At 45.3% G+C, this 24,021-nt stretch overlaps 1 protein-coding gene across 3 annotated transcripts in view; it reads right to left on the reverse strand.

The window, feature by feature from the left end:
• Positions 1–24,021, reverse strand: part of stard13b (StAR-related lipid transfer (START) domain containing 13b) — a 59,052-nt gene that overhangs the window by 29,802 nt on the left and 5,229 nt on the right. For 2 of the 3 annotated variants that reach the window (XM_053422667.1, XM_053422668.1), the window contains exons 3-5: positions 20,337–20,468; positions 19,080–19,226; positions 13,386–13,419 (exon numbers count right to left, since the gene is read on the reverse strand). In XM_053422667.1, coding sequence (XP_053278642.1) covers positions 13,386–13,419; positions 19,080–19,226; positions 20,337–20,468 — 313 coding nt within the window. Of the gene's footprint in view, positions 1–168; positions 628–13,385; positions 13,420–19,079; positions 19,227–20,336; positions 20,469–24,021 lie in introns of those variants that run through there. The other variant, XM_053422670.1, reaches the window with a different exon arrangement.

Genomic DNA, 24,021 nt, shown 5'->3' on the forward strand with positions numbered 1-24,021 from the left:
TTTCTTTAAAAACCATACACTCCTTTTGCAGCACTATGATTTGTGTTAGGTGTATAAGAAAAATTAAAAAACTTTTTCTCCAGTTGTGGTGGACCACCCCCCCCCCCCCCCCCCCTCCACTGTGCACTCGTCCAGCCGGGCTCGGTGAGCCTGCGGCGGGGTACTGACCTGCCACCCTCCGCTCCCTGACATTCCTCCAGAGAAGGTCCCAGGCTTTGGACGTGGAGCTCCGCAGCTGCTCGCTGAGGGAGCGCCGCCGCTTCAGCCTGTGTCTTCTAGATGTCATCGCTAATCCTCCGCCACCAGGACATAATAACCCAATCCTCCTGGTCCACAACACAAACCCCGTTCTGATGAGGTGTGAGGCAGGAGAAGAGAAGGATCACTGTCCCCTGCTCCAAGCTGGTTCTCCTCCTACAGCTCCAGGGCTCCAGATGACAACATGGACAGATTACTCCTCTCGCCCAGAAATGGGAAATAAATAAAAAACGAGGAAAAGTTTCACAGAGACTTTCCCACTTCGCACCAGATGTGTGTGTGCGTGTGTGTGTGTCAAGTGTGTGTTTGAGATCCACGCACAGATCCACACATCCTGATGTGTTCAAGTGCTGCGGGAAATGTGGGACTTAACAGCTGAGCATGTGGAACTGACATGGTCCATCCCCAAAATGAAAAAAAAAAAAAACATGTGACTTTGCAGAGCTCGATTTTTATGCATCCCAGCAACACTTGAATTTTACTAAACCACATAATGTAACTCTGAAAACATCCCCATGATGTTTTTATGATTGTTTAGTGAAATCTGTCTTTTGGAGTACAGCTGCAAGAAAGGAATTGATTTAGAGTAAAACAATGTACTGACCACGCACAGTACTTGCACAACTAGACATATACAATACAAGAATGCTGGACTTGTACAGTTCACACACAATGGATGTGTGCATACAAATAAACTAATTCAGCCGTAATGTAATTGCCTCTATATTGATTTTGTTTGTTTTCTTTCTTTTTTGTGTGTGTGTTTTATTATTATGTGATCACAAATAGGATTATTGTCTTTATTCCTTTTTTTTGGTGTGTACTATGGTATCAAGTTTTAATATATGTTTATAAGGTGGACCCCAAGATTATAGCTGTACCAGGATCCTAAACAAATTAACGATGAACAAAGCTTTGTTCAAGTTCATTTTGTGCTTCAGTTTCCCTACAAGAGAACAAAACGTCCGAGGCACTCGATCATTTGAGTTACACAACCACCAGAAAGAGATTTTTTATGTTTTCAATTCAAGGCCAATTTTAAGATTTACACAGAACACTTGAAGGCATCACAAGAGGAAAACCATTCAATACCTAAGTACCACACACAGGCACACACACACACACACACACTCTCTCTCTCTCTCTCTCTCTTTCTCAGGCACACACAGACACAGACACACACACACACACACACACACACACACACACACACACACACACACACACACATAGAGAGAGCTCTCAAATTAAATGAAACCGAGGTATCACGTTCTCCACTCGGTCTCACACTTAATTATCATCCCCAAAACTGAAGACGTCAAAAATAAACCAATAAAAATCATGAACAAATAAAGAGTCTTGCTCAGCATCAGGGAATTATAATTGTTTATCAACATCACACCTACAGTGACAACACTTGATGTAATAAATCCAGTCTTATTTTCATCTGCAGCAGATATGAAACTATATTTAATGACTATTATCAGGATTCTGAGCTGAGTCTCCCAGCAGCGTGATGTGCTGTGTTGTTTTAAAGCTCAGTGAGAGTTCAGTGAGTTCTCCTCAGGTGGCCGAGCGGAGCTGGAACCCTGAACACGGGTCAGTTTCAGCCCCATTTACTCTTGTTGTCACAATATCTTGTGCCGCAGATACCGAGCAGAAAAACAACAGAGAAAAAAAACTACAAAAAACTATTCCTCTTATAAGAACTTCACTTATCATTACACCACAATCATTTTAGGAATTTCCTCCTATTATCGAGCGTCCATTCAGCCAGTGCATGACCCCGGAGCAGTGATATCATATCGGCTGTATTAATTCCTCCGTCACCTGCTGGGATTACTGTTTAATACCATTATACACACACAGAGTGAGTGGCTGGAGATTGACAGTTTCTGAAATGAGGGCACCTCTCGCCGACCTCAGTTTGCCCTCTCCCCGTGACGCTGAGCTAACATGACTTCATTTCAATATGAGAAGAGCCCCCCCCCCCTGTGTGCCGGCGAGAGGACGGCGGATTCACACATTATTACAAGGTCACATAGTGAGATATCTGAGTGCCCGAGCAGCGTGCACCCCCGAGGGGGGAGGATATTAATGAAGGGATCGGATTTCTCATTTCTCCACCCGTCTAAAATGATGTGCAGTCAGGAGGACCTGCTTGTACGAGACACTGTGAGCTGCTCGGATTCACCAGGCAAACATTGACCTTTACATTTTCACAGGTTTTGACATCAGAGTGAAACTTTGTGCACATTCACAGCAAAACTCTCAGTTTGGAATCGAAGTGAATGTGTCACAGCTATTCTCGGATTTAGTCAGAGGAAGGAAAAAAATATCTGAGAAAATATAGAAGCTTGTATTTTTGGGTTCAGCGTGAGTCACAAGTGAGCAGCTAGTTTCTATTTTCAGTGCCACTTGCTCAGGCTCCAGGGCTAAATGCAGCTCGGAGGTCAGAAAACACACACACACACACACACTTATGCACACAAACTTACACACACACACACACACACACACACACACACACACACTTGTCTACAGAACAAGTTTCATCGGATCCTCTCACTTTTCAGGGTTAGGCCGAGTCAAGCACCTTGTCTTCTGCTCGTCCCATGAACCAGGGAGCCCCCAGAGGAAAAAGTGAACACAATAATTTAACGAATTAAACCCACAATAGCCAACACAATATTCCTATATATATAACCCAAATTCAAAGAATTATCATCTGTCTATCATCTTCCTAATCCGCTGAGTGATTTGACAGGAGCTGAAACCAGGAGAACGAATGAGTGTCCGAGCTGTCAAAGTTGTAAACAAGGCGTCACTCTCCAGCGCTCGCTGACGGACGGGAGAGGACAGACGGACAATGGCGTCCCTGTCAGCACCGGAGAGTAGACGTGATGGAGGAAGTGCATCAGCGAGGCTCTGACCCCTTTCAGTGTGAATCCCCCCCCCTCTCCCCACGGTCACTCTGAGAAGAAAGCCAGCACAATGAGGACGAGGATCATCGGGCGAGACGACGACTTAGCCTCTGGAGATCCTTGGCAGAGGAGGCACGAGCAGATGCAAGGAGAGGAAACATCCATCAGCTTGAGAATGTTTTCCCTTCGCTGACTCATCCACTTGTTTGTTTTGGGCCAGGCACGGTTTTCTTTTTTCTTTTTTTTATAGAAAGCCCTCGTTTTCCCGTTTTCCCTGTTTTAGTGAACTTTGTTTCTCCCCCGTCTCGATCCCCCTCTTTCATAAACACATGCAGATAAACACACACATATTTATTTGTGCTAAATTCCAGCGCATGTGTGTGTGTGTGTGTGTGTGTGTGTCCATGCTTGGTGACTGATGTGGAATGCTGCCCCTTAGCTGCAGTGGGAAAATCCCAGATGTGAGGAAACTGATTTCTCCTCCACGATTGGGTCATGTTGGCCAAGAGGTCTTACACCAGGCCCCCTCGAAATAGTCTGGGAGATTGCTCTTCCCAGCCTAATGGAAACAAGGCTCGGGGAGCAGGGAGAAGGGGAGATCTCCCCTCCAACTCCACCCCGGCCCCTGAGGGCTCGTCCCAGGCATGTGCTATAAATTTCCTGACCATATATTCCCAAGTCGAGTTCATTTTTCCAGAGGAGCCACACATGTGGTGTATATCTGGCTTTAGATTATGGGGCTGGGGGAAGGAGGAGCTGACTCTGGTCCCAATCCATTAAAGTGGCCTCTAATTCTATTTTCTTAAAGCACTGTCCATTGTAACGTCATGGTTTCTTCCCATAGAGGAGGAAGTTGTTTATAGAATCATTAATTTCCCAAACAGAAAAATCAAGTACATCACATCTGCTTTCAAAATAGACAAGAGCGCTAAAAAAGAAACCTGTAGATTTAAACACACATTCAAATCCTACAACTGCTGCAGTTTGTTACCTAACTTAAGCTTTTTGTATTAAACTACAACACAAAAAAAACACACAAAACGTCAAAGTTTTGTTCTGAGAGCATCTTAAAGAGACACTCAGGGGTCATCGTTTGCATAAAGAAGCCGGAGGAATGTAAAACGGCCACGACAAGCGTACGTGGCCATTGTTTCATTGAATGACAAAGCATGTAATGCTGTCAGGTCGGAATCTGTTAGGGCTGCATTGCCCCACAAAAATGCATGGGAAAACATTTACACCAGTGTCCAGCACCTGGTTTCTATTAGAGCAATGAGGATTTAATCACAGAGGTACATTTCTCTCTCAGTCACTCTCACCGCCTCGCTGCTTCTCCCTGCTTCTCTCACAAAGGTGGCAGATGTAAAATAACCTCATGTTTTATTGATTTTAAGTCATTTTCAAGCTGGTTTTAAGTCTCTTCCCCCCCCCACCCATCAGGGACTAATTTCCATCAGCTTTCCAGAGATGTGAAATGAACATTAGGGGGAGTTTTTGCTCCGAGGCACCGACGCAGCAATCATCAATAAATACAGCAGGCAGGGATAACTCCTCGTGATTAATATCTTATGATGCAGTTTGCAGCAGCAGCGACATTAGCCTCCGTGAAACCAACTCAAGCAGGAAGTTGATGTTTATATTGCGAGACGAGCCCTGTCCCGAGACGGAGGCGGAAGTGGAGGGTCTGCATGACGAGGACCGAAAGGGGAGAAATGACAGCTGCTTTGATTTAAACCTACAGCAGGACTGGTAGTTCCCCTTCTTTTACATATTGAGTCCTGTTTGAAATCGTTAGAGTTTTGCCCTCAAAAGGTCTCAAGCTGAACACCAGGAGTTGAACGAATCATTTCTGTTGAATAGAAACCAACCTGTAGCTGCTGTTCTTACACTGCTACAAAAACCACAGAGGAAAACTACAAGAAAAAAGAGATCAAGCTCAAGTGAACTTTTCATCATCTCCCTCAAAATATCTGAAAATCAAGCATCCGTTTTATGGCCGGTGCGTGTGTGGACTCGCTGTAATCACCTCGTCCACTCGCCGGCGACTCTGCTCAACTCATCAGCCGTGATAAGCTGGAAGCCGCACAGCGCAGGTATTGTTTTCACACTGGGAAAAAAACAAGTCCTGCTGGGCCCTCAACTTTTAAAGCCCCGTGAGCCCGAGAGCGGGGAGGGTGCAGGAAGTCTGCTCTGCCTCGGCCTGCTGTCGCTCTTTGATTGCCGAGCCAAATTGTTTAATCAGGTCTGAAACCCACAAGAAAGCTGCAGAGCTACACTGCCCCGGGACAGAGCCTCTTTCAACTGGGCTTTGTGTTATCTGGGTGCAGGTGGAAGTGCACAGTAAATCTCCAGTAGCACGGTTACCCACGGGCCTTGCTCCAGCGCATGAAGACAGTGTGTTTCGGTGTGAGCCGTGCCACGCGCACCACCATCCTCAGGAAGTGGAGGCGACGGAGCTGCAGGCCCGGCGGAGGCGCAGACTTCTTGCCTCCCTGCAACATCTGGAATCTCTGCGGTTTATGTGGGAAGTTTTGCAGGCCAGTGACGGAGCCAATGTGGTTACTGTATCTAACCCGACCGTGAGGAAATGTTATTGGTGTGTGAGCGTGTGTGTGTGTGTGTGTGTGAGAGAGAGAGAGAGAGAGAGAGAGCAATAAGGGAATGTAAAGAGGAGCACCACATTGGATTTAGTTTTAGATGAGAAAGGAGTTATTGTTCGGATTGATTTCTAGCAGAGTGGTGAGCATTCATAGAGAAGGTACACAGTCACCAGCAAACACACACACACACATACACACACACACACACACACACACACACACACACACACACACACACACACACACACACACACACACACACACACACACACACACACACACACACACACACACACACACACACAGATAGCAGGCTGGAGTCTGTTGACTGTTTGGTCACATCCTGGTGTGGGTCCCTGAAGTAGTGTGGCCCTTCCTGTCTCATTACTTCCTAAATCTTGTTTCTGCCTTCTTCTCCAGTTGGCAGCTGAGTGGTGGACCAACCTGTTAGCTTTCGTGTTGGTTCACACACACACACACACGCACACGCACACACAAACACACACAGACACACCACACACGTCCCCCTGTGACTGGCCTGCATCCTGACACGGCTGCCCACATCTCCTTCCACTTAGTTTACAAAACCCAGGCCTAAATTCCTCAAGACAAACACACACACTCTCTCACTCACACACACACACACACACACACACACACACACACACACACACACACACACACACACACACAAACACACAGACAAACACACACAGAGAGCAATCTCACCTTGGTCACTTTATGGAAGTCGTTCGCTAACAGCATTCATGGCTACTTCCTTTTTTAATTGGCTGTGCAGTGAATCTGTTTCTTCACACCGAGGAAATATTAAACTGGCTTTTAATACATGTTCTGCTCTAATATAGCTCCATGAACACACACACGGACACACACACACACACACACACACACAGTGACAGGATCAAACTCGATGATTTATACTTGGTAATAAATTATGCCCCGAACACAATGGGAAAGGTTGGACGTGCTGAGCTCCTCCGGTGCACGGGGCCTGGAAGGCATTATTAAAACCTATTATGTGCTTTATAATGTACGATCGCGACAATTGCAATAAAAACGTTGAAATTGCAATAAAAGCGTTATCAGATATCGGAGTGGTTTAACCGAAATAGTTACTGCAATGTTTTCACAACCTTGACAAATGACTGTGTACACAAAGAAAAGTCTAGAAATACGACCAGCTACTCTCTCCCCCCCCCCTCCCCCCTCCCATCCCTGTCAAACAGCCCAGTTGGCCTCTGCACTCAGGAAACCACAAGTCATTTTCCATCTTTCCATGTGTGGAATGTTTCATGCGCTCGTCATGCCAGCAGCAGCCTTTATAGTCGGCGCTGGATCCACGAATGACGACTGGCGTATAAATTTAGCGCATGATGTCACCGACCTGGCACCTGTAAGGCAGCGAGGAGATGCGGAGGGGAAGGTAACGGCACAATCGCATGGAGATGGATTTTAGTCCAGCTATAGAAAGGCTTTAAATCAAGACGCTTCACCGTGTCCACGTCGGCGTTTAAATAGTCAAAGAGCAGATGAGAAACCATATTCAAACCCAGCGGTGGAAAGTATGTGCTACCTTGCTTCTTCTTCTCAATCCCGAACCCACATCTGACGCACCGCACTTGTTTTTCTTTGGGGCAGGGAAGAGGAGACGTGGATCCAGTCACGCTTCTCTTTTTCAAAGTTTAACAAGACTTCGATCCATCACTGTGTCAGGTTCGGATTTGTTTAAAGTCTCTTATTCCACCTCAACAACAAGACTCCACTGAGCTGTATCCACCAGGTCACAGGAAGCTACAGCCACAGAAGAGCAGATACAAGTTGGTCCAGATGATTGTTGACCAAGATTATTGACCTTGACCATTTAACAACAAGTAGAAGATGGGTAAGACTAAGCAGTAAAAAAACAACCAAACCAAAAACACACCTCATCAGCTCATATTCGTACACGCAGCTCCAGAGGTTGTGATAATCTGTAATAAGGGCGGTTGTGTCTCAGGAGGAAGAGCGGGTCCTTCGCTTAACCAGAAGGTTGTTGGTTCGATCCCGGTTAACCTCATCGTTCTGAAGTGAGTGAGTGATGTGTGATAGAGAAAGAGCTGCATAGATGCACTGTGAAGTGAGTGTGAAGCCCTTTGAGTGATTACAAAGATAAATCCCTGCAGCATAATGGCAGAGACAACTTGTTCTATGTAGATCACACAGGTCCCCAGATGTTTTATAGAATTGGCCTAATTTGAAAGTATTATACAGTACATGTCAGATATAATGACACTAATTCAAACATCGCTCTCTGCCAGCTCTGCACAGTTGGTGCACTAAAATCTTCTGTGGGAATACAAATCAATCTCTCATCTGTTGAGGAGGCTGCGTGAGGGAACGTCTCCAGTTCCAAACCCAAAATTGTTTGAGTTTCAGATAGCACACGGGACCAGAACCTTTTGCAGCTCACGGCCACGACCAGAAACGATGAGCTGGACAACTCCTGTCTTGCATTCGGGGCACGTGGATTGAAAAAGAAGTGAGGTCGAAGAGATTGTACAGTCGGGAGGACGTGTACATCTGCGGTTAATCTCAAGCTGCGTTGCTTTGGCACGACTGCAGACTGAAATTGATATAGCATGTCTCCACATATCTTCCCCGCTCCTCATCATCGACTGTGACAGACAGCTCCGTCTCCCATGTGCCCCTGAGCCCCTGTAAAGCAGCGGGCGCGGCGGAGACGCGTAGAAACACAGAGAAACATTTTTCCAGCTGCGTGAAATAACAACTTTTCAGATATTTCACTGTTGTCAATTAATGTCATGCTGGGCTATTTAAAAACATCTCAAGCTGCAAATGACAGAAGAGATCCCGCCGGGGGGGGATACGCTGCTTCTGAACAGTTTGCTCACATGCTAGTACGGTGTTATCACTCTGCTAATGTCAGCCCATTATCTAAACCAGGAGTCAAACAGTGCAGGCTGGAAATCAGTCAGGATTAAATGCAGCTTCACGCAGACACACAGTAAAAAGGCTTCTACATGTTTGTGTTATTCAAGAGAAACAGTTCAATTCCTCTAGAATGAGTCTGTTCCTTTAAAAAACCTCATGACTTCCCCCAGTAGAACCAGCACACTTCGCTAAATTTGAACTCGAAACCAGCAAGTAACAACAAGGTCCAAAAAATCCTGCTACAACCAACACCACATCTGATTTCAATATTCACCCTGCAGCCCCCCCCCCCGACTCCAGCTGAACATTGCAACAATACATTCAACATATATCGTCATCGGTTGCTAAGAAGCTCTGGTGATGTGTACACTCTGGTCCCTGACGGGCCCCCGGAGAGACACCGTGCAGAGGAGGAGACACTGCAGCTGTCTGAGGTCACCCCCGGCCCTCAGCACCAGGCACTGACCCCCAGGGTGAGACTGCATCGAGGCCGGGGGGGCTCTGAGAACAGCTGAAGACCATGCAGGAGAGACAAGCCTGCTGTAATGCATTAGTATAGTGGTCGACGTTATATAAGACCCACCGGTGCTTCATCTGGTGCCGGACCGGTTTATATAACTGGGAATACTTGCAGGGGCCCCGCAGAGGAGTCAGTTCCCTGTGAGATGGATGCTCATATTGGCCCGTGTCAAACTGGGGTGGGAGTCAGAGGCTGGTGAAGGACTGTGGAACCTGTGGTGCCATAAATCCAAAGCCACCAATAACAATTTTCTTTGTGTTAAGTCAAAATGTCCAGAAGAATCTTCACAGTAGTCCTCACTGTCCATCATGTACAAAGCAAATTGCAAAGTAAATAAAGAAAAGGACAAATAGTGAAATAGATACTATATGAAAATACAAAAATAGTAAAAATAGATAGAAAATATATCTCAAACATTGGTTGGATGTGAGGAATCAAAGCAAAAACAGCAGCTACTAATGCTTTGAGGTCATTCATGGAAAAGTACATGACCACAGTGTTGACATCATTTCACTGAACTCTGATGCCCACACAACATGCCGTTCCAAAACACCTCCGCCTCCACAGCTCATCACCAGACATGATGCCAAAACAAAAATAGATCAACCTCACCAAACACAATTTGTTCTCGTTAGAAGCATTTGCTGCCAAGCGGTCTGAGATGTTTTTGTTTTGCCCAAACATCCAATATTAAATCTCACTTCCACAGCCTACAGCACAAAGCAGACTTCCTCTCAGCCTGCAGCTGGATGAGATGACCCTGGATTCAGGATCAATAAAAGCAACAAGGCTGCATTGAGGAATCCAGGTGAGATGTAAACCCATGATTGTGAAGGAGGGGGGGGGACAAATCGATAAAACATCTTCTTTTTCAGCCTGTTTCCCTGGGAGGCATTAACGCCACAGTGAGAGGGGCTTTAGGTTTCTCTCCCTGCAAAGAGACAGGGAGAGAATTCTCCTCGAGATTCACAGAGTTCCATCTCTGTTTTTCTTCTAATCAGTGGAAGGAGATTTTCACACTGAAGGACGATTATGTTTTTCACGGAGAGGGGATGTGTGTAAATGCAGTCGGCTCGACCGTTCAGGGCCAGAGATTAACGTTTCTGCCTCACTTGTGTCATTATCCATCAGACTGCCAGGTAGGAAGCTGATGTTTATCATAACACAGCTTGTGAGCCTTTATTTATGCAGGTCAGAAAATAACTGAGCTCTGTTTCTCCTTTGAACTCCACAGATACATTAACAAAATAGAATGGCACGCAGTAGAGTGGATACCCCTGCCAAGGCCCAACAGGCGACTTAAACTCAATCGAGCTGCAGCAAACTGCACAAACTCATCGATATCAGTCAAAATTAAGATCCATGAATTATGCTCTGGGAAATCTGGAAAGATCCTGAATCCTCTCCATTTGTCCAGATGTGCCCTCTATTCAATGACTCCTTTCTTGTCATATATGTGACACTAAGTTTGGTGCAAATTCATTCAGCATAAATTTCATTGAAAATGTTTCACTACAACTAAACACATGTTTTAGGTCAAACTGATAAATGCTGGTTCATCCTCCTTATCTGTACCTGTGGCAGGAACCTGGCTGGATATGCAGCTCTCAGCACTTATAGTAAAGTTGATTGATTGATTGATTGATTGGTTCTGTGATTGATATCAGCAGCAGGGTTCCTGAGGCCGGACATAGCGTCTTCTCACCAGAGGAAGTCATTCATTTCCACTTTGCAATTAAAGACACCGTGGGGGAAAACATTCCCATTCACATTACGCTGTGTGAGAAGGAATCAGACGCTTTCGGCCAAATATTGAGTCACAACTTCAGAAAATAAACATTTATGATGAAGGATTACGTTTTTTTTCCCCAGAATCATTTTCACTGAGCGTATCCACATGCGGTTTTAGGAGCTGTTTTTACTTCTGCTCAACAAAAACATAACAACAAGTGATGAGGGCGAAAAGGTCTCATCTTTTTTCCATCGCTTAAATAAATGAAAACATGCAAGAGAAGTTTCGAAATCCCCTAAAAACTTTTTGAAATCTCCCATTGCACTTTTTTATGAATGGTGCAGTGGTTATTATCAGTGTTGACTTCAGGATAAACAAATCAGTCGTTGTTCCAAAGAACTCAAGGCTGTTAAAAGCTCTGTGGAGATGAGAGAAATGCAAATGAATGAGAGTGTAACAGTTCCCTAGAGGCTGAGCTGCTCCTTAATATACATCCGGCAAATCGTTAATAAAAGCTTTATAACTTCAGCTTTTTGACAGATATATAATAATGATTAAAATCAGCCCATCATGGATTACCAGAGGGCAAAGTGAATTTAGAACTGCAAATAAAAAAGTCACATTCCTTAAAAATGTTATTGGAAGCTTGTAAAGTTTTAATGGTTTATGAATATAAGCAATTTCAAGTGGATTAAGCCTTTGAACGTGTTTTTTGACTGGAGAGTTAAAGCACAGTAGTGCACATTAATAGAGCACAACATAATAGAAAGGTTTTTTCACTGCTGCTATTTTGGATCTGGACCCAAAGAATGTGCTTTCCTCTCCTGGACAATGTCATTTTAATGAGGTGGACAGTGTGTTATGGTCGATACCCAGAGCCATCTGGCCGTCTCGTATCCGTGTCATAAACTCAGGTCTCCTTATAGCTCGGCTGTATCTAATGTGTGTGACTCTCTGCAAAGCTTTGTCCCCGTTCACACAACATCATCCTCCGAGTTATTTGATCACCACATTCCAGCTGAAAGCATATGTTGATTTCATCTGCTCGACGGCTAAATAAAGCGAGACAGCGACTCTGCCTCCGCTCGGTTCGGTCTCAGCCGGGAGAACCGAACTGAAAGAGGCAGCAAGCGACCGAACGCCGGGAAACTCACACGGTGGAAAAAAGATCATGACAAATGAATTTGAAGAGAATCTCAGCGGCGTGTTGACAAAACGCGTTGACTTGATTCACGGTGGTCTCGCACTCGGGTTTCCTCAGAGTTACAGTCTGGAGTGACCCGGGCGATCGCTCACTGAGCATATCTCCTGCACGCCAGCCGACCACACGTTCGTTTACTGCGGCACAAAAAGTGACATGGAATCTTTCCAGGGTCATAATGTCCACTTGTGCGGTGCCGTCATCCACAACAGAGGTCATGTGAGAGTGCAACCTGAGCTCGAAATGGCATCTACCCAAATCCCACAGCTGCCCCCCGAGGGCCACATCCCACCAGGCCAAATATTTCCCCCCTCAGCGAAACAGAAACAATGATGTGGCACGCTGCCTAATTTTAACTGCATACCGCCAAGTGACCATTATACTTATAGAGAGGCCTTTAAAACAAGAGACATTCTCGGGACGCCGGCTGGGAGGCGGCTCACGGACACCTGCTGCCGTCACTCGCATTAATACTGACTGGGGCCCGAGCGAGGCCCCCCCCCCGTGCACGACAGGACAAAGCGCGGGATCAACTCGCTGGGTGATTTTTCACAATGTGCCAGACGGCTTCAGACTGACTCCAGTTACAGTACAGCAGCGACTGTAATGTAGGCTGAGACTGAGCAGACTTCCTCAAAGACCAGGTTGTAAAACTGATCCAGGTATAAGGTTCTGTCAGAAAACACTGAGAGACCCAGACTCAGGCGTGTAAAAGAAAAATCCACGAGGCGGCCGTGTCTAATTCCACACGTTACAATGAAGGTTCCATTTCTCACAACAGTTCTAATTTTCATTTTTAATGGCCAGCGAACAGAACATGTTAAACCTGTTAAACAGAAATGAGAAAGTAGCATGTGCATCAATGCAAATTCAAGGGAATGTAAATATGTATATGTATTTAAACTGTATTTTATTCAACACAGTATAAATATGTAGACAAAGTGGGTGATGTTTAAAAAGCTCTTCTCCAGCAGGGAGCTTTTCTCATTTCCATTTACTCAGCAACTTGTTTAAACCATTTGTAAGGTCAGTGGGTGCGGAGAGGAAAATAAAAGTGCTGGACAGATCAAGACGGACACAGAGACACATATTTGAAACTCTCGGATATGCAGTTGAAGTGTCAAGGGAAGAGAACTAAGAAAAATAAAATAAAAGCAATAACCACACTGCAATTAAACATATATGAATCATTTCTTACCTGCACCTGCTGCATCGGTCATCTTATTGAACATCTACAAGACAAAAAGAAAACAACACTAAATCAGTGACAGAGTATCGGGGATGTGAGTTTTGATGATAAGAAGGAAACCTAAGAAAAGCATTGCACATGATTTGGCTGTGAAAAACCCACTGAGAGAAACACAACCAGTTCCCTGCCTTCGGGAACAGAGGATGTCTCCCTGCATTCTTCACTGGTGAAATCACTGGTGTTTTGACAGAGCCAATAGAGAATCTAACCGGAGCAATAATTCTCACTTGTTAACACTGAGGTTGATGTTCTGTTTGTCAGCTTGTTATTCCCATGGATTGTGGTCATTCCCCACAATCTGCTGTCGCTGCCTTAATAACATTCCAGGGACGTGTAAACTCAATTTTACAAACGTTTGCTATTAACCTGGAATACAGTTGTAGTTTAGGAAGGGTCATGTTTCTTGACCCACTTCAAAACCCACTTAAACACATCCTTGATTCTGCAGATGATATATTAATGATCCTGCAGAGGGTGCAGGAGTGAAAGTCGAATTCCAAAAACTGGCCGGGTCGAGATTCCTTCCCGTCTCTTGCCAGGCTCTCTCCTCCATTTCCCTCCGCTGTGCCCCACCGGTCTGATTTACGCCCTTGTTTACTCGCCCCCCCGTTTCCATATTTTTTTTCCCCTGGCAGAGACAGAACCGCTGAATACACCCGCCTGCCCCTGATACCACTGACCCTCTGTCGTGAGAGGCAACTGGCAACAGGCCCACGTGACTCAGCCTCAAACTTCCATCAACATATCTGTAAAAAGGTTTTCTCTCGTCTCAGCACAATCAGTTACTTGTGTTTGGTGTGTTTCACAGTGGTGTCATGGCAGCGGGGGAAAGAATCACACGCCTGGAGGAGCGACCTGAAGCGACGCCGATTGGCCGGATCCAGTGGGACAGGTGGTTTTGTTTGGACGCCATCCATCTTTGTTACACGGCTCGCTGACACTTTGAGGCCACACGGCAAATGAGGTGCGAGGGGCACCGGCCCGTTTCTCATTCAGGGCAGAGGGAGACGCTGCCAAGAGCTTTTCTGGCAGGTCTTCTAAAAAACCTTAAAGTGTCCATGTGACTCCGGAGTCAAAGGCTCGAACACATCGGCTGAACCCGACTCTGACTCAACAGGGAAATAAGCAGGTCATAAACATTGACTCATGCCCTCCTGCATGTATTCTTACCTCTGTTTAAACATGGAGCAGGTCAGCGGGGCCCTGAGGGAGCCAGGAGCTGCTGCCATTGATGTGTCCCTCGTAATGGACTGTGAGATTTGGCACAGTCGGGCAGAATTTCATCACATATCTAAACACTTCTGTAACCGAGGTTCAAAGGCTGCGCTCGATGTACAGAAACACTGCGGATTGTTGTCCCTGTGCTTTATCTGTCACGTGTCTTTAAAAGGGAGGGAGACGGGGGGGGGGGGGTTGTCTTCTGGAAATGCGATGGACCTGATGAGTTAAGTCTCCAGAAGACGAGCGTTTCAGAAATAAAAGTTTGGGGAAAACGTGCACTCCAAAAAACCAGATGCTCGGCCCCGGAGGAGATGTGTGGATCTGACAAGACTTCAAAGTCCAGAGCACATCGCTCTCTCTCTCTCTCTCTCGCCTGCTTTCTTTTCCTCCATCTCTCCTTCATGCCAGTCAGGAGAAAGGATTTCGATTGTGAATGTAACACACACTGCCCGAGCTCAGTCCGATGGCCGTCAGGTGGTGGACACACATCGAAGGCTGCCGGTCAGGAAAAGTGACATCCTCCATGCAGGAGCGGCACGTGGGACTGGTGTTTGCATGGACTGACAGGTCTGTGTGTGTTTATGTGAGGGAATGTGTGTGTTTGTGTGTGTGTGTGTGTGTGTGACTGATAGCGGCACTAATGACACCCTGCTTAAGAGACAACAGGACAGCGACAGGTCCGGTCAGTCCGAGGGGACGGAGCAGGGCGTCCTCTGTCAACACCGATTAGAAGAAGGAGTCCCTGAACCTGAATACATCTCAATTGACCGATAACTCAGTGAAGAGCGAGGTCGAGATGCAGTCACTGATATGAGATCAGGATTTCATGGTTCTTTGTTTTGTCTGAAGGTTTAATTTAGAAAGATCCTGCAAGCACAGTTCTTTTAATTACTTTAAAATCCAGACATGAGCTGTCCCCTCCCGATATCTCAGACTTTCTTTATCTCCCTCGCCTGAGAGCCTCTGGTAAAGCGCTGGTAGCCATTCCAAAATCAAGGCTGAAAACCAAAGGAGAAAGAGCCTTTGCCGTGAGGGCCCTTTCACTTTGGAACAATCTACCAGAATCTGTTACCGGTTTTATCTCTCTTCTTAAGACACGTCTGTAAAACGTGTATTGAAAATTGCCATACAAATAAAGTTATTATCATTATCCTCACATTTGAGAAGTTGTGAATGTTGGATATACTCCATGGATTTAAGTTCTCGCCTCAGAAGAGTCAGACAAAGTACTTTTCTTCTATAATTAAAGGTTAAAACTTGGATATTCCTTATAATAGTGTTTTGGGACTACACTGTAGTAGAAGCCCCGTCATGCAGTCTGTTGACAGAAGGTGCAGACCACCTTGTTTTATTCACTGTGTACGTTGTGATATAAGGAGCAGACAAGACAGAAATCACATTCCAGTTAAGATTAGCTCTGCCTGCATGATGTGCAGCAGATTGACGCAGATATGAGGAACATTCCAGTTGTTGGGGGGGGGGGGTTTCTTCACATTGTACAGAGGCAGCAGGGATTCAGGCAGGTGCCAAAAAAACGTCCACCAGATACTCCCATAAAACATCTCTGGTCCGGGCTGTAAACTGCCTGTTCAAGCTGGGAGCACTGGCTCGCACACTGGTCCGGTTTATTCTTAGTCTCCGAGGCTGCGATTCAATCTGCATCGCATTCTCGCTCACCTGCTGTCTGAGGCGTTCCGGTGCAGAGCTGTTATGTAAGAGGGCCCGGGGGGGGGGCTCCTCTCTGAATGTGCAGAGCTGCTCACATGTCGATTCATCGGATTTCTGTCACGTCTGAACCCGGGGGACAAACTTAAAGGAACAGTTCGACGTGTTTGGTGAGATTAAATATATGTGGATGGAACCCGGCTAGCTGTTTCCCTCTGTTTCCAGTCATTACGCTAAGCTAATCTAGTTTGCTATTTGAGATTTTGTCAGGCGGATATGAGAGTTTAGTGAATCTTCAGATATCGTCGACATCTTTGTCTGCCACAAAATTAATAGTTACCAAAACCTTTTACACTTTTCAAGCTTAAGACTTTATTTTTCTATTTTAGCCTGTGAAAGAAGGTTGTGTTTAATCTACATTCATTAAGATTAAGATTAAGATACATTTATTTATCCCCAAAACATGCACAGACATGCACAGGCACACTCTCAAATTTAACCTCTGCTTTTAACCCATCTGGTGCAGGACACACAGAGCAGTGAGCAACCATGTACGACGCCCGGGGAGTAAGGTGCCTTGCTCAGGGGCACTATACAGGGCAGGGAGAAACCTCTTGGATTTTTGGACAGATCAATCCAGGTTCGTCTTTTAGTTTTTTCTCCGTGGAGTCGAACCAGAGACGATCCAGAGACCTTTTCTGCCCAAAGTCCAAGTTTCTGCCACTAGTCCACCGCCATTGTTTGTTTGTTAGCATGAAAACGCAAAAAAAACAAAGAAAGAATTTTTCAAAAATTTGGTGGAAGGTCGCGATATAGCTCAGGAAAGAACCCATTAAAATTTGGTGTGGATTGGTAATTTCCAAGAGAATAATTATGGATCTTAATGAAAAATCTGTCACATTTACTGGACTGATATTTATGAGTGGCAGCCATTTATAATAATGGATCTAATGAATTGATATATGGTTGATAAAGGGGACAGAAATCCACAGTAGCAGTGTGGTGCACATGAAATTCATTATTTTGCAGCCTGATAAAAACATCCTATAAATCATGTGATCATCAAACAGCCCTGAACATGTCACCACTTCGTATAGAATGTGATCTCATTACACTCAATGTTCCACTGCAGCCAAAATACTCTCGTCTTTAGCATATGTGAACATTCCCAGCTGTCCCTGAGCCAGGTTTTAACCTGCGCCGCTGTCACTTTCCAGAGATAGTTATGGCTTCCACAGAGGAGACAGGTGGCGTCTGCTCCGAGAGCCGAAACTTCATTTCATCTAAAGTATCAGAGCCTGCAGACAAAATAATCTCCCTTTGACTCTCCAATCTAATTATGCTCAAACCCCTCTCACCCCAATCTTTCCAGTAGCCCTCAGTGTGGTTCCAGTATCCTGCAGTGCACAGAATACGCTCCATGCTGTGGCTTCATGGAGGTAGCTGAACAAAACAGAACTATAACGTAACGTAGAACTAACATCACAGTGAAACACGATGCCCAGATTTCATTGGATTATATCTGAAAATATTTGTGATTGCAGCTTTTCCTCTTATGAGCAGGTTGTTTGCTGCCGAGCCGCAGCCGGAGCACAAAGCACAAGCTGAAGAGCTTTGAGTCCGAACCCTGCCCTGCATTCTGCAAATCTCCCAGTTGTCTGTTTCTCTTAGGGCGGCTGAATGGTGACATTTATATACTTGGTCCAGCAGAAGTGGGCGCTGCTTGTTTAAGAATGCCTAAGCCGCCTCATTCCCAACGCAAACCTCAAATATTTACAGATGTAGAGGGAAGAAGAGGAGCCGCACCAGAGAGAGAGCGTCAGAATTTCAGCTGGTGATTAATTTGTTTTAAAAAATGACCTAATCTGCTATGTGTTGTTTTTATTCCTCTTTCAACACAGTGATAGTGATATAAGGATTAAATAGGAGGTTGTGAAATTTAAGTTTCACAGAGTGTGACTTTATTCATGAAGGAAACTGATAAGACGGCTTGTGTAAGAGGATAAATCTCTTTGGCAGATGAAGTCATTCTGTTTTTCTTTTTTAAATCCATTGTTTATCAAAAGAAAAACCTCGACTAGAACAGTGCTTTCCTCATCAACTCCGCTGTGGAGCCCTTCAACGAGGCCCTTAACCTCGGAGCTGCTCTGGGACCAGTGGATCACATGGAGGTGAAAACTGAGCAGCTTCCAGTCAGCTCGGTGAAACAGAATCGAATAAATCAATGATTAAAAGACGCTTAAACAGACCTAAAACATTTAAATTGGATCAAGAAGACGATCAGCATCTTTCCGAGAAGATAAATTACAATAAGATGTCCCGTTAAATAAATCAAATGAGTCACACAAGCTGTGTTGTTGAATAAACTAAATACTAGTCTGACAAGTCTGATAGAATTTAATTAATTTCAGATGAAACTAATTTACAGATGTGTACAGGGCAATCATAGGATGGACACAACGTGAACCTTTCCCAGCAAAAGCAAGAACTTTGAATAAGCAGAGAGACACAGAGGAAGTAAACAGATCATGGCAGTAACCCAAAAAAGTACTGAAGCCAGATTTGAGCTGAAACACAGAAAAATGTGAAACCAGTTGTGCAGCCGAAGGAATTTAGCAGATCACAGGCTTAAAGATGAGACCTGGACCACATGACTGTATGAAGCAAGCACCGAGATACATGTGTGACTGTACCTGTGTGATCTCTGAGAATGTGTGAGACCCCTGCAGGCAGCTGGTGACTGATCGAGAGACCTACCGTCTTCTTGCTCCTTGCTCTTGTTCCCACTGAGGCGCTGCGAGGAGCAGAAGATCCGGCTCGGCTCGGACATTCCCCCGAGCCGGGTCTTTGGAGAACCACGTCCTTCGATGTTCGGTGGAGAGTGGACTTTGATACGGCACCGCACTGCAACAACATCACATCAAGAAATCAAGACCGGGTCTGTCTCCGAGTGGTCTGAGCGGACTGGGACAGGATGGTCTCAACGGTGGCCAGGGGAAAAGAAAACAAGAGGCTGAGGTCAACGGCTGGGGAAGTGAAATCTCCAGTCTCGATTCAGCTCGACAGAGGCGCACAAAGGAGCCTGTATGAGGGGATCCTCTTTGGAGAGGACAGAGATTATGACCTTGTCAAATATCCCCAGTAAAGATGTCTTGTCTTGCCCAGTCGCCTGTCATTAGTTAAAGCAAGTAATAGTGAATGCCTGGGATGGTTATGCAGATGCCTGGGAGGCATGTGAGCCTCTGTCATCCATTCCTAATGGACCAAATCATACAAACTCCCTTCCAGCACAACGGCTCCTCTGTGCCGCGCGTACATGTTTAACGGCAAAGAGCACTTTTGTTCCCGAACGCTAACTCTGGAGGGATACTTCATGTAACACGCCACCATGAGAAGAGCCCTGTTTTAGTTTCATGGTCCCGGTCACAGCCTCAGAAGCACAACAGCTGTCTGTTCCTGCCGCACCATTTCCACCAGTATGCAGCTCTGTGGACTCCAGTATCACGTCTGAGAGCTGCAGATCGACATCATAAAAACAGCTCAGTGAGACACTGTAAGATGTCCTGACAAAGCCCACAGTGTCACACACACACACACACACTGTACCCACATACCTCACAAGTCCCAGTCATGGGAGAACCTCACATGAGATCCACACAATTCCTTCCACGCTGGGTTTATACATTAACACTTCTTCATTTGACTGTTTAAATCCAAATCTAACGTGCAACACTTTTTTTTATTTTTCAAAGAATGTCCAGGGCATAAAATTCTGCTGAACACCTGTTGCTTACAGGTCCAAATAATCCAAAGGGATTTTCTCTGCACAGAGCAAAGTAAATTGATTCAGTGAAGTTTAAAAAGCATGACCAAGTATGCAGCGTACGCTTCACAGGAATGTGTAGAGCACAGAGACCGTGACAGTGCACGCACCATCTGAACCTCCCCAGTCCACACGCGGCTTTACACAAGGACGTGCCGGTGGCTGCCCGGGCTAAGAGAACACACGCTCACCTGTTTCTTGCGGGCGGTGCAGGGCGTGTTGGAGGGAGACGAGCTGGCACTCAGGGCCTCCTCTATGTCCAGGTTGAGCTGGTCCAGTTTCCTCATCAGCTGGCTCATTGATTCTGACCAGGGAGACTTGACCTGTGGGTAATCAGGGGAAGAGGAGACAAGCTGCCCTGTTATCAGAGAACTGACTGAGGGGATTTCTCCCAGCTGTCATTGTTTGTTGTGAATTCAAGCTCAAATATTCAGTTTGCATTATCTTAACACTTTTATCACACAACTAACAGTATTTCTTTTTGTATTTTTATTTTATTTTAACCAGCTTTTGATTGTTTTACCTCAAAAAGATGTTTGCACCATTGAAAGTGGCTTCAAACAAGTCACAGCTATAATAAAAGATAAAGCGTTGCCTTATTAAATCCCATCCAGTACATGAATAGATAACTCACTAAGTCATGCACACACGCACAGTGCTACACACGGGAGTGTTCAGTTATTAGTTTGAGGTTAATGTCAAGTTGAGCTGTTGACGCTTCATTTAAATAACTTCTGAATTACATGCTTCAGCTCCTCATCGTTAAAGAGTTCTTTTTTATTTCAAACATGCAGTAAAACCAATGGGGAGTGTAATCAGGTTCATTAGTTTGTCCAGTAATCAGCTGCCGTCTTTGTCAGACTTATTGGACACACGAGAGCTTTTAGAGAAGACGAGAGCATCTGTGGATTCACCGCTCTGCCCTCAACTCGAACCAGAGCGACACGCAAACCCCAGAAAAGGTATCTTGTAAAATTGCAGATGCTACAGTGCCGCTGCCACACATGGAAATGTGATCTCCTCAGACGCTTCTCGGGGTGAAAGAGCACAGGAGGAGGGGGCCAGACATGTGCGCCATGCAGAGCATGATGGAATTCCCTGCACCGGGGCTTTCACTGCTCCCCCGAGACACAGTGCATATAAATAGGCCATCTTCACACAGACAGGAGCTGTGTCTGAGGATCTGGACGTCCAGCCCCATAAATCAGCAGGATACACCTCAGTCACCAAGGCATAAATTAACATAGTTGTTATGTAGTCCGAGCAGAGGAGATACATCAGTGTGTGTGTGTGTGTGTGTGTGTGTGGGGGGGGGGGGGGGGGGGGGGGGGGGGTCACATGCTACAAACTCCTCAACAGCATCATTGCAGCCCCGGTTAAAGAATCCTAGCATGAAATCCCAGAAATATCAAGTAGTGACTTTTCTGTAGAATTTCTCTTGTAGATCAGGTTAAACAACATCATGTGTTTCCAAGGAAGCTCCTCCTGGAATATGACTGCTACAGGAAGTCACTAACTAGGACCCACAGAGAAATTTGGCCCATGAGTTTGACTTTTTTCCGATCATCCTCGTCCTCCAAGAGCAAAATTCAAGATCACCGACCACAGGATGTGACCTGTACATTTGCACAACTGAAGTTAGCGTCAGGAGACAATATTGACGACATTTCTGGTTCTGCTGCTTCCCCCTAAGCGGTAAATTGTGTAAATACTCAAGTGAAGCATGACGTTATAGGAGATGTCATCATGACTGATTTAACCATGACCACTGTATCCGAGCACGACAGTATACGAAGTGAAATGGAAAAATCCCTAACCACTCATTGCGGATGCTCCTTGATCGTCCCTCTGAAAACCATCAAGGCCTCATTTCTCAGTTTATATATTTGATTAATTGGACAGATTCCAGTGATACCACCATGTGGTAACCACAACATATCAGATACGTCTGTGTGTTTCCACAGTCAGGGGTCTTTTAATGTTGATTGTCTGCAAATCAATTTAAAACTGACCCGATCTCAGACAGTGAAAACCCCCCCGAGGCGACGCATCACCAGCCAGAGCCAAGATAAACGCTACAAATCAGCCGGATATCCGAAACTAACATTAATTAAATTCCTGGAAATTAAAAAAAAGGAGTCCTGACTACTGCCAGTCACTACTGAATCATTTCCGTTTATTACATCAAGCACAATCATTTCATTGACGACGCCCCCACAATGTCTCCAGGCGTGGTTCCAGAGAAACAGGCTTCGATAAACTAGGTCAGTAGTTTCATCGATTCACTGCAGTTCGACAAAAGATATGATAAAAAGAGAAAGTGGAATTGAAATCTATGGTTTGGTTCCATATGTCTCTGTAGATGATCCCTGACATGTTCCTGACACTGTGGCCCATGCCTTTCTACATTAACGAATATTAACATCTTCCCACGAGTTGCAAATCATTCTTCACGAGGCAAAACATTAGAATTATATCAGCGATGATGCCACTGACAGACTTATCATATGATATTTTATGTTCTATTCACTCTCGCTAAATTATGAAGAATTAAGGGTCTAGACACCAGACGCTCCTTCCACTCAGCTGACCCTGGGTGGTCAGCTGACTGGCACTGGGAGAAAGTGGCTTTTTCCATCTCAATCCCTGAGGAATGACCTAAATCTGGACAATCCCCTGCTGACCCCTGAAGCCTGAGGGGTCACTCGGGGTCACAGGGAGAGTAAAAAGTTTGACAGTAAGTTTCCACAGCTCAATCTCCTGTGTCTGCCAAACGTATATATTAACAGACCTAATGGTGATGTCCACACGTGATTCACTCCAAGAAACCGGTGGCAGACATCACCAACCAGATGCTAGTGAACAAGCTGCAGCTTCTCCTGTAGCAGGTGAGGCAAAGATGAGGTAGATGAACCTTAACATGAAACTAGACAACCAGATAGAGATTTGGACTGGGAAATGGCCACATGTACGTGTGAATCATAAATACTTGATGATGCATTTCAGTTAGGACAATTCGTATTTATTAACCTATGGGAACCACGTCCGTCATGATTAACAAACCAGAGCAAATTGGAATTAAAACTTTGTCCGTCTGCTTGATCCAGTGTCACACAAATCCTCAATGTCGGCTCCTCATTGGCTGAATGTTTCTCCGTTTAATATCTAGAGTGAGACAGACTGAGCTGTTGTGAAATGAGTAAAGCAGCGATATGATTTCAGTTAAAGTTTTGGAGTAAGTCTCTCCGACAACAATTAATAATACTGCAGAGACACAGGTTGACTCTGAACTTCAGTCGATGCATGTTCACTTGTGAAAGTAGGATTTTAACTTTTCGAATCCAGAGCAAAAAGCTGTGGTGCGTTGATCTCTTAATGTTTGTGCAAAATAATCTTGATATTTTAAACCTAACAACTGAAAATATATAAGAAACTGGAAATAAAAGACATGGATTAATTAACCATGGGAGTCAGAAACAGATGCTCGGGCCAAATCTGGAACACATTCAAACCGTCTCTTTTCAGTGACATCCCCACAAGGTGCAGCTCAGGAATGCGCCCACTTCCACACAGAATGAGACAAATTCCACAGAAGGCTTGACGCTCAAGTGAGACACTACCCCTGATTCATCCCTCTGTGCCTTTTCCCTCTCGATCCCGGGGCCCGGCAATTGTGCGGCAAAAGCCCTCCACACCATGGCAACTGGGCTTGGTATGAGTCAGTCCTTTAGATAAAAGCATTAATGTTATCTTCTCCAACAAAAATGCGAGCCGGCTATAACTTTATCAGCGCAAATTGGCCACATTGAAAAAGTCCAACACTGCGGCTTTGACATGGAAATGAGGAGTTAAGTGTGTGAGCTCTGGGCTCGGTGC

Source organism: Pleuronectes platessa, chromosome 5 (assembly GCF_947347685.1).
Source record: "Pleuronectes platessa chromosome 5, fPlePla1.1, whole genome shotgun sequence".
Lineage (NCBI taxonomy): Eukaryota > Metazoa > Chordata > Actinopteri > Pleuronectiformes > Pleuronectidae > Pleuronectes > Pleuronectes platessa.